This window comes from Carassius auratus, chromosome 12 (genome assembly GCF_003368295.1).
Source record: "Carassius auratus strain Wakin chromosome 12, ASM336829v1, whole genome shotgun sequence".
Lineage (NCBI taxonomy): Eukaryota > Metazoa > Chordata > Actinopteri > Cypriniformes > Cyprinidae > Carassius > Carassius auratus.
Window position 1 is genome coordinate 14,120,672 of NC_039254.1, and position 14,967 is coordinate 14,135,638.

The 14,967-nt window shown below is 36.0% G+C and overlaps 1 protein-coding gene across 6 annotated transcripts in view; it reads left to right on the top strand.

Annotated features, from left to right (window-relative positions):
* Positions 1 to 278: 278 nt before the first annotated feature.
* The window catches only part of LOC113111920 (exocyst complex component 6-like), a 68,501-nt gene continuing 53,812 nt past the window's right edge, over positions 279 to 14,967 (top strand). Inside the window, exon 1 of one of the 6 annotated variants that reach the window (XM_026277134.1) lies at positions 279 to 419. In XM_026277134.1, coding sequence (XP_026132919.1) covers positions 310 to 419 — 110 coding nt within the window. In that variant the 5' untranslated portion in view covers positions 279 to 309. Of the gene's footprint in view, positions 420 to 3,736; positions 3,964 to 14,967 lie in introns of those variants that run through there. The other 5 variants (XM_026277137.1, XM_026277133.1, XM_026277132.1 and 2 more) reach the window with 5 other exon arrangements.

The window sequence follows — 14,967 nt, forward strand, 5'->3', positions numbered from 1 at the left end:
TGCTGTAATAGGTTATTCTTACAGATGGGTTTAAAAAAAAAATTATAAATGAACTTATCATAAACTTGTGTAAAGCATATTTACAATATCACACTTCTTTTCGGAGTCTTTTATAGTGACTCTATCTCTTGAAGAACAATTGGGAAATATTAAACAGGACAACACTTAAGCCTGTTTTGTTGTATTTAAAATAATAGTGATCACAAGGTCTGTCCCTTTTCCTTTGTTGCAGTTTTCTGCTGACTGTAGTATGTGTATGTCCTGCTGGAAGCACGATTCTCCCATGCAGTCTAACACAGTCTAACAGACATGGACAGCAGCAACAGTCCCCAAGAAGAGGACCAAGGAGAGGGAAAGGTGTACGGGAATGTTTTTGCAGAACTGGAGTCAGTAGACCTGCCTCTAGGAACAACGTTAAGGTAGAATGACTGTTATGTGTTATAAAATAATAATGATTTTGATGGATACTTTAACCTTATGTGTCATTGTACCACCGTTAATAAAGCATGACTTCAGCTAGTTATGCAAATAGCAAAAAAATGATTAAAGTAGAATACATCAGGGCCACGCAGAGACCTTTAGAGGGGCAAGTGCTCAAAGTATAAAAGGAGCACATGGAACACAGCTTTAAATAGGGCTGTGTTCCTTGCTGATACGTGTGAAACAGTCTATGATTGAAACGGATGCTTCTCTTTTGATAATGCAACAAATGCCCTGATGCAGTTTTGAAAAAGAAACACAGAAAAGAAAATTTTAAGTTTAAAAGTTAAACAGTTTTACTACTCTAAAATAAGAAACTGAATTATTATTATTATTATTATTATTATTATTATTGAGTTTACAGTGTATGGTGGTTTTGCTCATGTAAACACTACACTACTGTTGTTGTTGTAAATAAAAAAAATTTTTTAAATAGTCTTTTTTTTTTAAGAATTCTATTCTAATCCTGTTCTAAATGTATGTATTTTTTTGGATGATAATGATAATAAAAACAGGATTCAGGATGAGAAAATCAGCCTGTTTTATCTGTTTTGTGATCATTCTTTTAATGCATTCTATTGTTTTTAAATAAATACTGTAATAATAATAGTTCAAAAAAAGGCAAGATCCCTCAATGCCCTTTAAAATGTTCCCAATCAAACAGCAAGAACAAAAGAGAACAGGAACCTTTGTTTATATTGCTTTGTGTAGAACGACGCTAGCTGCATTTTTTATATTTCAGAAATATTTAATTTTAATAAAAGGTAAATTCGTCCCCTGCATTTTATTTTGGTACAGTAGGTGTGTTCACAGAGGTTTCTAGATTTAAATTCAAAGAGACATTATTGATAGTCTTTGCATGACCTGACATTTTATTCATATCCAAGATGAGGAGATGTACATCAGGAGGAGCGCTGAACACTCTCATGAAGTGTTTGTTTCATTCATGCTCGAAGCCGGAGGGGGCTCTCGTGCAGAAAATCCAAAACAGACTCATAGAAGTAATAACTTATGACATGCAGGAAATCCAGCTATAGCTGTAGCTGAGCTGAATAAAAAGCAGAAAAGTTACTGATGAAAGGTGATCACAATAAACACATAAATGTGAAAATATATGGTTTATGTGTATTTTTTAAGTTATTAACAGGTCATAAATAAATAAACTAAATGAATAATACAGTACTGACTGATGTATAATTTAGTATTGAAACTATAAGATATATTTCTTGCCTTATTCTGTGAGAAAAAGTGGGAAAAAGATGTTCGTAAAAGCCTTTATATACCAAATATAAAATTGTCATTAGGAAAATATTGATGCCATATATACACACAGCAATAAAAACGACAGCTGTACATGCTCTTGTCATGCCATTCTTGTAAAATAATAATAATTTAATTATATAACTAAACAAGCACACTGCTCCACTGAGAACTCACCAGCAGCCGTGGACATTATAGAAGATATTGGTGTGCTAAAATACTAAATGTTAGGGATCGTCCCAGATGAGATCGTCAGGTGAAAGGTCATCATGTGGATTTTATTTACGGCTACATTATTATTCATTCATTTTACTAATAGTTTGATTGGGCAGGCCTTCACAAAAGTGTGTTTAATTACTAAATAAATTTGCTTTGAGAAAAGTAGAAAAGGGGCAGGTGCTCAAGCACCCACCCTCTGCATGTGCCTGGAAAACATTAATAATAATAAAATAAAGAAAATATTATAATATTAAATACAATTATATAATTAAATACAATAGTATAAATGTGACAAAAATGTTAGAAAACTAAAACTAAATAAATATACAAATTTTCATAATTTATTATTTTAATTTTCACAAACTGTATAATTACAATTAAGCATTACAAAAATGTTTTAACACATTACAAAGAATAAAACAATCATCTGTATTTAAAAAGATTTTAAACATTTTCTTATTTATTCTTTTGATTTTCACAAACTGTGAATATACTGTAATTACAGTAATTACAAAAAAATGTAATAAAGAGTAATAAAAATGATTAAATATGTTTACTGGTGGTGTATATACATATCGTCCCCTTGGAATTCTAAGGTTCTATCTGACATTTTTGTCAAAATTGAGTTATTCACATATTCTTATTCTGTGACAATTTATTTACATTATGTGATGATTTATTTTAAGTTGTGTACATTTTGGGATTTTCTATTGAAAAAACTAAAAGGTTCTATCTACAGAAGTCTATGGAACACAAAAATTTTAAAGCTTAATATCTCAAAACTACTCAGAACGCAGATAGAACCTTATAATTCCAAGGGGACGATATGAATATGATATTGTATATATATATATGAATATGTACATATTTAATAGCCCATTTAAAGATGTCATAATAGTAACATTGTAAATTCAAATTGAATGTTTTCACTCAGTTAACCTAGCCTATAATATAAGTTATGTGTAATAAAATGGAATGACACAGGGAATAAGTATTGAACTACGGAAATTGATTTAATACTTCGTAGAAAAGCCTTTGTTGGTAATATCTGCTTCAAGATGCCTACTGTATGGAGAAACTATTTGCATGCATTGCTCAGATGTGATTTTGGTCTATTCTTCAAAATCTTGAAGGTTCTGTGGGCATCTTCTATGGACTCATTTTCTATTGGATTCAAGTCAGGTGATTGGCTGGGCCACTGTAGCAGCTTTATTTTCTTTTTCTGAAACCAATTGAGAGTTTCCTTGGCTCTGTTTGGGATCATTGTCTTTAGCTAGTGTCTTGGCTTTCCATGCCTTTTTGCACTTCCATTTCTTCATGTGTTCAATACTTTTCCCTGTGTTATTCCATTTTATTACACATAACTACATTTCTGAAATTATTATTTATATATATATATATATATATATATATATATATATATATATATATATATATATATATATGGATTACTTGGTTATTATTTCTGGTGAAAATACTTATTTTAACCAAAATACTTATTTTACCCGCTATATATATATATATATATATATATATATATATATATATATATATATATAACATTGCATAAACTTTAGGCTTACCTAAAATTATGTGTGCTTTCGACTGACTAAATTTTACAACTGTTCATAATTCATGTAATAATACAAAATAGACATTCATCAAATGTGTGAGATTTATTTCCATTTAAGGTCAAGAGAAAAGACCCCTGCTCACTTTCCTATGATATTCGACTTAATTTCGCTCTGCGCAGTCCGTAGCTCAATGACAGAATCTCAAAACAGTGACCTCTGGCCTGCAAACCCTGCGAGCTCCCGGCTGCTGCAGCCCCATCTATCGGTGGACTGGAGTTACTGCATCTCTGTCGGCGTTGTCACATATGAACACTGTGACGGTTAGAGCCAACATGGCGGAGAGCGAGAGCTTGGAGACTATCACCGAACATGAGCGAATATTACAGGAGATCGAGAGCACGGACACGGCGTGCGTGGGGCCGACGCTACGGTGAGAGATGAGCATCATCTGCTCTTATTTACCCTTCAGATGGCGGTGATGTTTCTCCTGTCTGATGGACAGAAAGCAGGCCTTTGTTTGCTAAAGATGCAGCTCAAGCAGCTTTATGTCATTGGCAGTGCTGATGAATCTCTCAAATAAAGTGCTGATCGTGTCAATGTGAATTCGTGTTTTCCCAGATGATTTTTATGAATGATCGCTGTATGCTGTACTGACACTGTACACTGATTTCAAACACACAGTCAGTGACACCGATCGCTGTTTTCCTCTCATTCATCGTTTACGACTGGGGATGTTATTTGTGAATTATTTGTATTAATTTGCTGAACATCTGTCTGTTTTAATAAATTAAGATGTAAGCACCTGAGGTCACTGGGCCTTCGCTGCATTATGAACGGCAGGTGGAAAGCTTCGAGCAAAATAGCTTTAGTTTTGCCAAATGGACGTCTGTCAGGTTATACTTCTATACAGTCCATTTCCTTTTCCAAACACATCTCAGCTGCGGAAGAATCAAATGAGTGGGTGTGGCGTTAATAAACGAGTCTGGGTTGAGTTGGAGATTAATATTCCGCCCTGAGCTCAGGTTTATCTCCTCGTGTGATCTGAGTTTGAATAATATCAGAAGAAACCACGACGGCCCTCACAATTTGAAGATTTCAGCTCCTTTGCATTTAATAATGTGTTTCATATTTCATTAGAATCCATGCTTTTATGATAATGCTTTTTATTCCAGTAAAGATTTGCTGTATTTGGCTTCATGATTTCTGATCTAATCATAATGTCGGTAGAGCTTAACTGTTGTCACATTATAAAGTCATGGTTTTATAGTTTCTGATAAAACTCATGATTTTGGTAGTGCTACGCTGTGTTGCACCAGGAGATCTACAGATTTTCTGTATGATAATAAATCTTACTTACATTCCATCTCATGACATCTTTATGGTTTCTGATAAAAGATTATGATTTTTGTAGCACTCTGTGTCCTATTATGAGATTTTGACTACATGATTTCAGATAAAATCATGATTTATTTAATGCTCAGCAACATGCTGTCAAATCATGAATTCGGTAGTGTTCAGTTGGGTCCCCTTCATGAGATCTTTGACCTTATGATTTCTATGAAAAATCATGATTTCAGTTGCTCTCAGCTGTGTCCCATAATGAAATCTTTTTTTTTTCAAATAAAATGATTTCAGAAGCACTCAACTGTGTCCTGGCATCTATTTTTATCTGATAAAAAAAATAAAATAATAATAATTCATGATTTCAGTAGCACTCATTAAGTGCATAAAGTCTTTGGCTTAATGATTTTTTAAAAAAAGCATGATTTCAGTAGCACTCATGATTTGGCTTCATGATTTCTAAAGAGCTGTGGTGCGCCAACTTTGCTCTTCATTTACGATTTCTGATAAAATCATGATTTCAGTAACACTCATTATGGGCATGGCATCTTTGCTTCATGATCTTTTACTTCTGATCAGATTGTGATTTTTAGTCCTGATGTCTTCAGCTTAATGATTTCTGCTAAAATCAGTATCTCAGTAGTTCCCAGCTACATCCTGTCATGACATCTTTGGCTTTATTGTGATTTTGTGAATCATGTCTAAGTAGCGCTCAGCTGCATTTCATTGTAAGGTTTGTGACTTAATTACACTAGAAATCATGATTTCAGCAAAAGTCTACTGACCTTTGCACTATACGTCTATATCTCAATGTTCATGTAAATATTGGAAGAAAACTGTTAACTGTCAAAACACTACTCGCCCTGGGCTATAATCTAAGCAAAGTTGTTGTTAACAAAAAAAAAGTTGTTGACATTCCAGTGCATGCAACATGTCCTGAGGCCACAGTCATGCTGATCGTTACAGATACTGTATGACAGCTGTGTTTTCTCTTTCCACAGATTTCAGATATGTTACCTAGTCCATGTAACATATTGTTTACACACAGCAGCAAGTCTTTGAAGGAAAGGCTCACCTGCTTCTTACTAGGGCTGTGTATTGCAAAGAATCTGGTGATACGATACGTATCATGATACGATATGTTGTGATACGCTGCGATACTGTCAGCAAGGCAGTCCCAAGATATATTGGGATATTTCTTATTTTAGGAATAGGATATATTTTTTATAAAAGCTGTCATTTAAGAACAATTAAAGGGGGGGGGGGGGGGGGGGTGAAATGCTCGTTTTCACTCAATATCCTGTTAATCTTGAGTACCTATAGAGTAGTACTGCATCCTTCATAACTCTTAAAAAAAGTCTTTAGTTTTATTATATTCATAAGAGAAAGATAGTCTGTACCGATTTTTCCCGGAAAAACACGACCGACTGGAGGCGTGATGTGTGGGCGGAGCTAAAGAATCACGAGCGCCAGTAGGATTTTGCGTTGAGAGCGTTTGGAAGCTGTGACATTACCGTGAGGGAAAAAACATCCAAAACAAACCATCGCTAACAGTCAGATTCAGCGTATATTTATGATCCAGAATCAGATCCAGAGGCTGAAATTTAACAAGAGCAGCAGCAGCAACGACGTCTCTATGTGGTATGTACTGAAACTGTATATATTTGCTTAGTGGGTTTGGAAAATGACTTAAGTTCCACTTTGTCGTCTTTTTTTTTTCTATTTAAGCTGTAGCCTACATGTGGAAAGTGCAGTTTGATGACAACATCGCATGTTGTTTACTTGATGTGCTTACGCGCCGATAGCTAAGTTAACAACACAGAGATATTTGAAGCAGTTTTACTCCCCGCCTGCGGTTCCAACACACGATCGTGACCCTTTTTCGTTGGGACTGCATTATCCTTAAGATATAAACAATGTGCAAATCCGACGTCAAACTGGGCCTTGTTTGTAAAACAAGCATCTTCGAAATACAGGGAACAAACACAAACACTTCCACAACTCCGTTGATGGCAACCAAAAACCAAAAACACACTTCTTTTGTGACATTTTGCGACGCTCTCGCTCTGATCAGTGAATGTCTGTTGTGCTCTCAGTGCTCTGCTATCCGGGAGCGCGCGCTCTTCTGGCAGAAGTGCCCTTAGGACCCATATAAGGCAATTCCGCTCCATCTAACGTCACACAGAGCCATACTCGAAAAAAACTTTCCGAAACTTGTGACAAACCGGAAGGAGTATTTTTGGAACAGAAATACAACTTAATTTTTGAAACTTTGTCCATGTTTAGCATGGGAATCCAACTCTTTAACAGTGTAAAAAACTCAGTATGCATGAAATAGCATTTCACCCCCCCTTTAAATTCAAGTTTATTTGTATAGAGCTTTATACAATACAAATCATTGCGTAACAACTAGAATAGAGATCGACCGATACGGGTTTTTCTATTGCCGATGCTAATGTTTAGAGCTCAGGGTCAGCCTATGGCCAATATGTGCTGCCGATTTTGAGGGCTGATAATTTTTCCCCTTCATTTGCATGCTAAAATGTCACACTAATAATAAGTGGATGCTCAAAATTTCTAAACTTATCATCATTTATTGAGCACTGACTTGACCAAACAAATCAATGAACTAACCAAGTATTAAATATATGTCAATCATTTACATAAAAGTTTTAGAGCATTTATCAAGCAGAATTTTTCAAGTTTGTTGGAACATAAATGTAAACTTAAATATACATTTAAATGTAATAAATACAATTTTATGAATAAAAATCAATTAAACTGAAATATATATAAAAAAATGAATTATATAAAAATAAAAATAGTAGTGCTGCAAACACACTAGCAAGCAGCAACATGAAAGTGCATTCTAATTTCAAACTTACATTGCAGTCTGTTCATTATTAATATAAAACATATAAAAGGTTACACTGGTCAGTTTAAATAGACCGTAGTATACCGGTCCACTCTGCTGTTATGCCAAGGATGTTTTTTGCTGATGTGAAGAGGATCATCTTTTCCGTCTAGTTTACATTAAAAAAATAAAAAAGTATTATAGTTTAACATTCAGATACATTTCGAATATGGAAACATTTGGATATGTGCAGAAAGAGATGTGAGCAATAACCTCCAAATACATCTAGCCAAACCTGCGCTCGCTCGACCTCGTATGCACGCACGCATGCACTGTCACGATGCAATGCACCGTAAATGCCGGATTTTTTTTAAACAAATAGCCTAGCGCACATTTTGCAAAATAGGATCAAATAAAGTACTGGTCATAATACTTGCATAAAATGTTTGATGTGAAAAAAGCAGTTCGCTGACTGCGCAGCACAGCCGCAAACGCCACAGTTACGTTTGGGATAATTTTATTTTTAATACTATAGTGTCATTTGAAAACATTAAAATTACGTTTTAAAATACAACGAGCACCACAAAACCATTTAAAGAGGCGCATTCAGCGGTCTCCTTGATGGGAAACAGTCAACAAAGTAAAATGATCTCCAATGTATGGCACACTCTCTTCGTTTTATCAAATGATCATAATCACATCTATTCATTTCACAGTCCTGCTACTAGCATTTTATTCAGACTAAAACCCCTTTAAAGTTACAATTTGTAAGATATTTGCAGCAAAATATTCAAAAACCACTAGGCTAGTGTTATATATTTTGTCCATTACTAACAATATCCAATATCTTCTTTCATTCTCCATTACTAGCAGTGAATACCAATATTAATGCTAATATTAGAGATGTGACCTAATGCTAGTATTTCTTGTTACTCTAACTGTCATTCAGAGATAACGACTGCTATCCAGCGGTCGGGATGTAAACTCAAAACTAAACAACTGCCATGAATCTTGTATGAATTTCTTTTCTTTAAAAATCGATATTCCGTTTTTGAGAATCAATACAGTATCGCCGAACAAAATATCGTGATATGTGTATCGATATTTTCTTACAACCCTACTGCTTACAGTTATATATACCTTGTTAGTGTAAAGGTGTGCAGGCAAAGTGCTTTATCATGCGGTCAGCTTTTTCATTTGGGTGGCACTTATGTGTGTTAATTTGTCAGTATTAATAAATTAATTTAAACCACTTTAATTAAAAGTGGTTTGAGACAGAAATGTTGCCTTTATGACTACACATGTGCCCTGATTGCACATTTGCATTCACTACAATCAGCTTTCTCTATATTTTACCGTTATTTTAGCTTTGTTACTTAAACTATGTATGATAGGTAAATGTTAGCCTGAATGTAAGTCACTTTGGATAAAAGCGTCTGCTAAATGCATACATGTATTTATTATTTATTTATTTAAACTTTATCTTCAAAAATTTGCTTGAATTTACATTGCCCCATGCACTGTTCTCTGAAAAAAACCCAAGTGTGGTAAACCATTTTCTCTTAAAGGCCGTGTTGCAAGGTAAATGTTTTAATGAATATGTGCAATTTGCTTGTTGGTAATAAACATTTAAACTGTTATCCATTGTATTTTATGTTGTTGGGTATCACAAAACGGAATATAATACGAAAAAGTAGGTACTATCTTACAGCGGTCTCCTTTCCCCCACAATGCATTGCATCACGTCATGTTGGGGAGAGAATTTACCAAAGCCGCATTGAGAGTGACTAGAGAGACGAGAGTATTCAGATAGCACAGAACGCAGATTATAGATAAATACATATATATAGATAGATAGATAGATAGATAGATAGATAGATAGATAGATAGACTAGATACAGTATATAGATAGATAGACCGACAGATAGAGAGATAGCGACCCAAACGCACTCACTTCCCTACAGCACAAGCTTTCTAACGCAGTTTACATGGGACGGCACCCACACAAGCACCTGTCAAACATAGCGACACACACCCGGCTACGTTTGCAACAACATTTTCACCGGAGGACGAGATAAACGCTTAGAAACGTCCATATAGCTAGCATGATGCCTTTTATTTCTAGATGACAAAGACAAAATTTAACAGTTCTACGACACTATGACAAAGGTTACCGGTACTTCTCTGAACTAACGTCATGATCACTGCCACTAGATATAAAGAAAACATTGATTTCACTCGGTGCTATTCAATGACAGTAAAAATAAAGAAAATTATATATATATATATATGTATATGTATATATATATGTATATATGTATATATATGTGTGTGTGTGTGTGTGTGTGTGTGTTTGTGTGTGTCGTTATTGTTCACTGCTGCTAGTAAACTAGCTCCAGTGCTCATTGCTGCGATGCTAAATGATAGCAACTCACCAGGACACTTCACCAACTCTCCACTCATTCTCCTCGGACCATGCATAGGCTTTGACGGACATCAGTTCTTGGCAATTCCTCATTTGCCCTCTCACGGCTGGCTCGATCGAAATTACACAGCTGCGGGCCATCATACATGTTTGCTCTCGCTACCCCTTCCTCATCCCAGTCATTCGCTATAGTTCTGATGCTGTGTTCCAGGCAGGTTTTTGAGCTCATAATCACTATTTCATACCACTACTAATGACTTTGTACCGTTCCAGGCAAGTTACGCCAAACTGTCTGAGCGCAAGGAATTGTAACTAGATTATTTATTTTATTGCAACGTTGCATTGACCTAAAATAATTTTTTCAACGTGTACTACTTGCATAAACACTGCATCCGTAGGCAGTATTATTCGTATAGGCTGTCATCGTTTTTTCGCGTGCTGTGTGACCTTGGAACTCGGAGTGCATCGATCTAGTATGAGACACTAGTTCACGGGTGGGAAGTCACGGGTTTGATTGTCGTTCCAGTGCACTTTCATAGGTTTAAGGTTGGAAAAACACGGGTTACGGGTTGCCTGAAACGCTGCATCATACTAGACTGAGGCTACCTTTCCTCGACTTCTCCCCAACATGACGTCATCACCGAGTTGTGTAAAAAAAAACGTTTATACCAAAAACTTAAAAAATAGGTCTTTAAGCCCATTTTTGAGACATTTTAAAAATGATATACATATCTTTAGTGATTTATGTACCCATTAATCGAAAGTGGTGTTTAACCTGCAACATGGCCTTTAAAGAAGGTATTTTAAAGAATGGTGACCAATGGTGAAATTTGATGGCACCCATTGACTTCCATAGTAATGGAAGCATTTTTCAAATCTCATTAATTCCTTAAATAGCATTAGAAAAACTTCACATTTACCTGATGAATGCTTTTGATTTCTGCAAAAATCCTGAAATGCACCTTGTTTCCTAAGCCTGTTTGTGTAAGTGTATATGTAAACACAGTAATTGACCCCTATTCAAGCTCATGTTACAAAAGGGTGTAGTTTGGTTTCATTTACTGCCCTGTGGTGATTGTTAGATGTACGTAGACTTATAATGATCTGTGTTTTGTGTTTGAGCTGTAAGAGGAGAGGCTTGACTTTTACTCTTACTTTTTTCAGTTTCCTTCAGTACCTCCTGACAGTTGTCCGGACCTTTTGATCTTTGGTTTGTTGAATTCAATAACAGGAAGGTGGATACTCATTGTGTTCATGGCCCTGCTTATAGTAGTTCAGTGTGCATATGTGCATATTCGCAGAAAGGATATCCCATTATGTGTGGTAATATGACCTTCTGAAATGCAATGGATGTGGGTACCAGTTTTAGAAAGCTTAGTGTGTTTTGACCCACATCTTTTTTCAGTTGGCCTGCAGGAAAGGGCCGTCCAGATAACTGCAACAGGGGTAGGGTGTAAAAAAGCTGAGTGCATCTTAGTTGGTCTATTCCTTACATACAATACAAGCATAGCTTTCCATTTTTATTGTAGCGTTTGGACCAGTACACATCCACCAATTTCTAACAGCCTATCACACTGCAGAAATAAAGTTGATAACAGCCAATCAGTGCATGTGGCTAATAAGTCTACATATTTTGTGTGTCTTTGTATGAATGACTGGTGTAGTTTCATTTACAGAAACTCAAAAACACGTAATGCTTTCAGTGTTTTCTGAGTCTGCTGTCTCACTATATGAGGACATGAACACTTTGTCTCTAAATGATTCACTTCACAAGCTTTAAATCGCTTCATGTTAGCGAAACTAGTCACACTGAAATGCAAAGATCTTCATGGCAACACAAATAAAAAGTATGGTTTAACTTAAAGAAATTATGACAGAAACACATTAAGTAAATGTACTTCTCAAAGAAATAATAATGCAACTAAAACGGTCACAATTGCGACCAAAAATATAAATTTACGTGTTAATTTTTTGTTGACCTGCCACTGTTGACTAGGGTTACTGGTGTTACCAGTGTGAAGACGCAACCAGATCACGAGACCACACACTTGATTGTAGAGATGATCTCATAGTGACACGAGATCTCATTGAGATCAAACATGACTAGAAAAGAAAAACAAATGGAGAACAATCAGCTGCCAGCTGCCTCTCCTGGCATGCAATCTGTTTCACACAGAAAAATTAAGAATAACAAACAATATGGGTGATGTACTTTGCTTTTGTGGCATGTTTGTGTCTGCCAAGTTTCAGTTATAGAAGCACGCAACATCTGGTAGGTGATGCTTGCTCACTCTCATTGGCTATCGTAGATATCATGTCAGAGGCAGCCGAAGAAAGAGTTGTAAATAGGCTTGTTTGAGATGAGCAAATTCTGTGCAGAACCGATCAACGGTGATCACCGCGAGATGCCTGCCGATTAGAAAAGTGTCTGAGTTACGTCCGGCTTGCTCTGATGTCATGCTGACGTGTGCGAAAAAACCCTTGCGACGTCGAGGCGACTGTGTCGGATTGAGCAGTCGTGAAATGACTGACTGACAACACAGCTTCATGCTCATTGGCTGAGAATGTCAACTGATTAGAGCTGCAACTAACGATTATTTTTTCCTGTCGACTAATCTAACGATTATTTTTTCGATTAGTCGACTAATCTAACGATGATTTTTTATTACAATAAATAATTAATCTAATGTTCTTTTTTAATTAGCTAATGAATCCTTTGGATAAATGTACAAAATATAAGTACAACTTCTAATATAATATTTCAACCTTTATTCATTTTCAACCTATGTGGTTGAAGTTTTTACAGTATAAAATAAATAAGAGGCAAAGAAAATTATTTTACTATGGTATATATGAGCTTATGATAGCGTTTATAATTAAACGACAGTAGCCATAAATTTAGTTCTCTGAAACGTCATGAAATGTTCTTTAGCATCACAAACCATAAAATGTAGTCAGGGTTCTGCTATGGTTTAGCATGGTTTTCAGAGATCTGGAGCTGATTCGGGGTAGCTCGGTGGTTTGTGACTGTTGTCTCGCGGCGTGCTGTCTTTAAGGGGCCGTTCACATATTACGTCTCTTGCGCGCTCAAGTTCGTTATTTCCAATGTAGGCGCACGATAAGCACGCTCATAATGGAAGCTACGCGGTCCACACCGCATAGAGTTAAAAACATCTCAGCTTTTCAGAATGCCGCAAGCGCAAGAATATCAGACCTGAACCAGGAAGTTGGTCACCAGATCACACAGTAACCAGTTAAACCGTAACACCGGAGAGCGCCAAGATGTTTTTCTCTGAGGTGCTCGCGCATAGCAGTTGCGCTGCCGTGGTGCACCATATCAGTTTTGCAAAGGGAACAAAGGGCCATTTTATTTGTCCTCTGTTTAAAGTATTCCCATACTTTTGATAACAGTGGTCTCTGTTTTTGTGATAGAATGCAACTTTCTCCATTCCCACTATGCCATTACGCGAGATGTAAACAAACAGTGTGACGCGTCGACGCATTTCACGCACGTCGACGTATTTTTGTAGTCGACGTAATCGATGACGTTGACGCGTTGTTGCAGCACTACAACTGATGCATTTTCTCTTTAGTCTAAGAAATATTACCCATTTATTTATATTTACATGCGAACTAAACAAAAACAAAACGCGCCTAGTGAAGTTAAGAATTAGGACATGTTTATTTTATTTAGTTTTTCTCTTAATTAGAATTCTTCATTGTTGTAATTTTTACTTTATTCTATTGTATGTTTGTGTGAATTAATAAATCAATCCATTAAAAATATACATGCACACATACATATCTAAATGGAATGTTTAGCCACTATGCAGAACTTTAAGTCTTAATAGAATTTAAACCGACGAGTTAGAAAAAAATTCACCCCTCTCACAGTTGTCATGAAGGGCAAAATTAGCTATTTAAACCAAAATAATTTTTTGCACCAGGCTGCAAACATGTTTTTTTTTCCTGCTGTAAAGTAGGGCATTTAAACATGGGGAGTCTATGGGATTGACTCGCTTTTGCAGCCAGCCTCAAGTGGTCAGTCGATTAATTACTTTTTTAGTCACTTCCTTGTTGGCTTCATAAGAGGGAGCAGGAGGTTGGTGCTCAGTCCAGTCGCGTTTCCAGGGGGTTCCCTGATAAAAAAAAATTGCATCACAGGGTTAAAATACAAGTTTTTTTGGCGGACATGAAAAACAACCGCGGACTTGGCAACACTGTCACAGATGAAGCGGCATTTACTACACAGAGGCGTAGTTCAATGACAATCTACACAAAATCACTTTCAAAATCGGCAATGAATCGTCTTATTAAAATCGTCAATTTTGTGTAGATTGTCAATGAACTATGTTCTGTGTAGTAAAGGCCAACCAGTGTTGCCAAGTCTGCGGTTGTTTTTCATGTCCACGGGTCGAAGTGACCCCAATCTCAATAACGTGATGTTTAGCCCCTCAAAAAAAAATTTATTTTATCGCCCAGAACGAAACACGATTGGGCTAGTTTTGAGAAGCAATTGAGCAGGTTTTGTTTTGAAAACCTGGCAATCCTGATCTGAACGCACGTGCTGGATATATACTAGGAGCCCCTTTACTGATGAGATGTTCATGAAAATCGCATTTGATTTTTTGCACAGCCCTATGCTATGCACAACTTGAAAAAACTACAACAGGTAAAGCTATCAACTGTGTGGAAATTGGCATTATCATTAACCGTTCTCATTTATAATCAATATGGCTCTTATCTAATCTACGTATATGCTATGTTCTATTAATGTGTGAATTTCATATTATTTGTAGTGCCCTTGCCAAGGG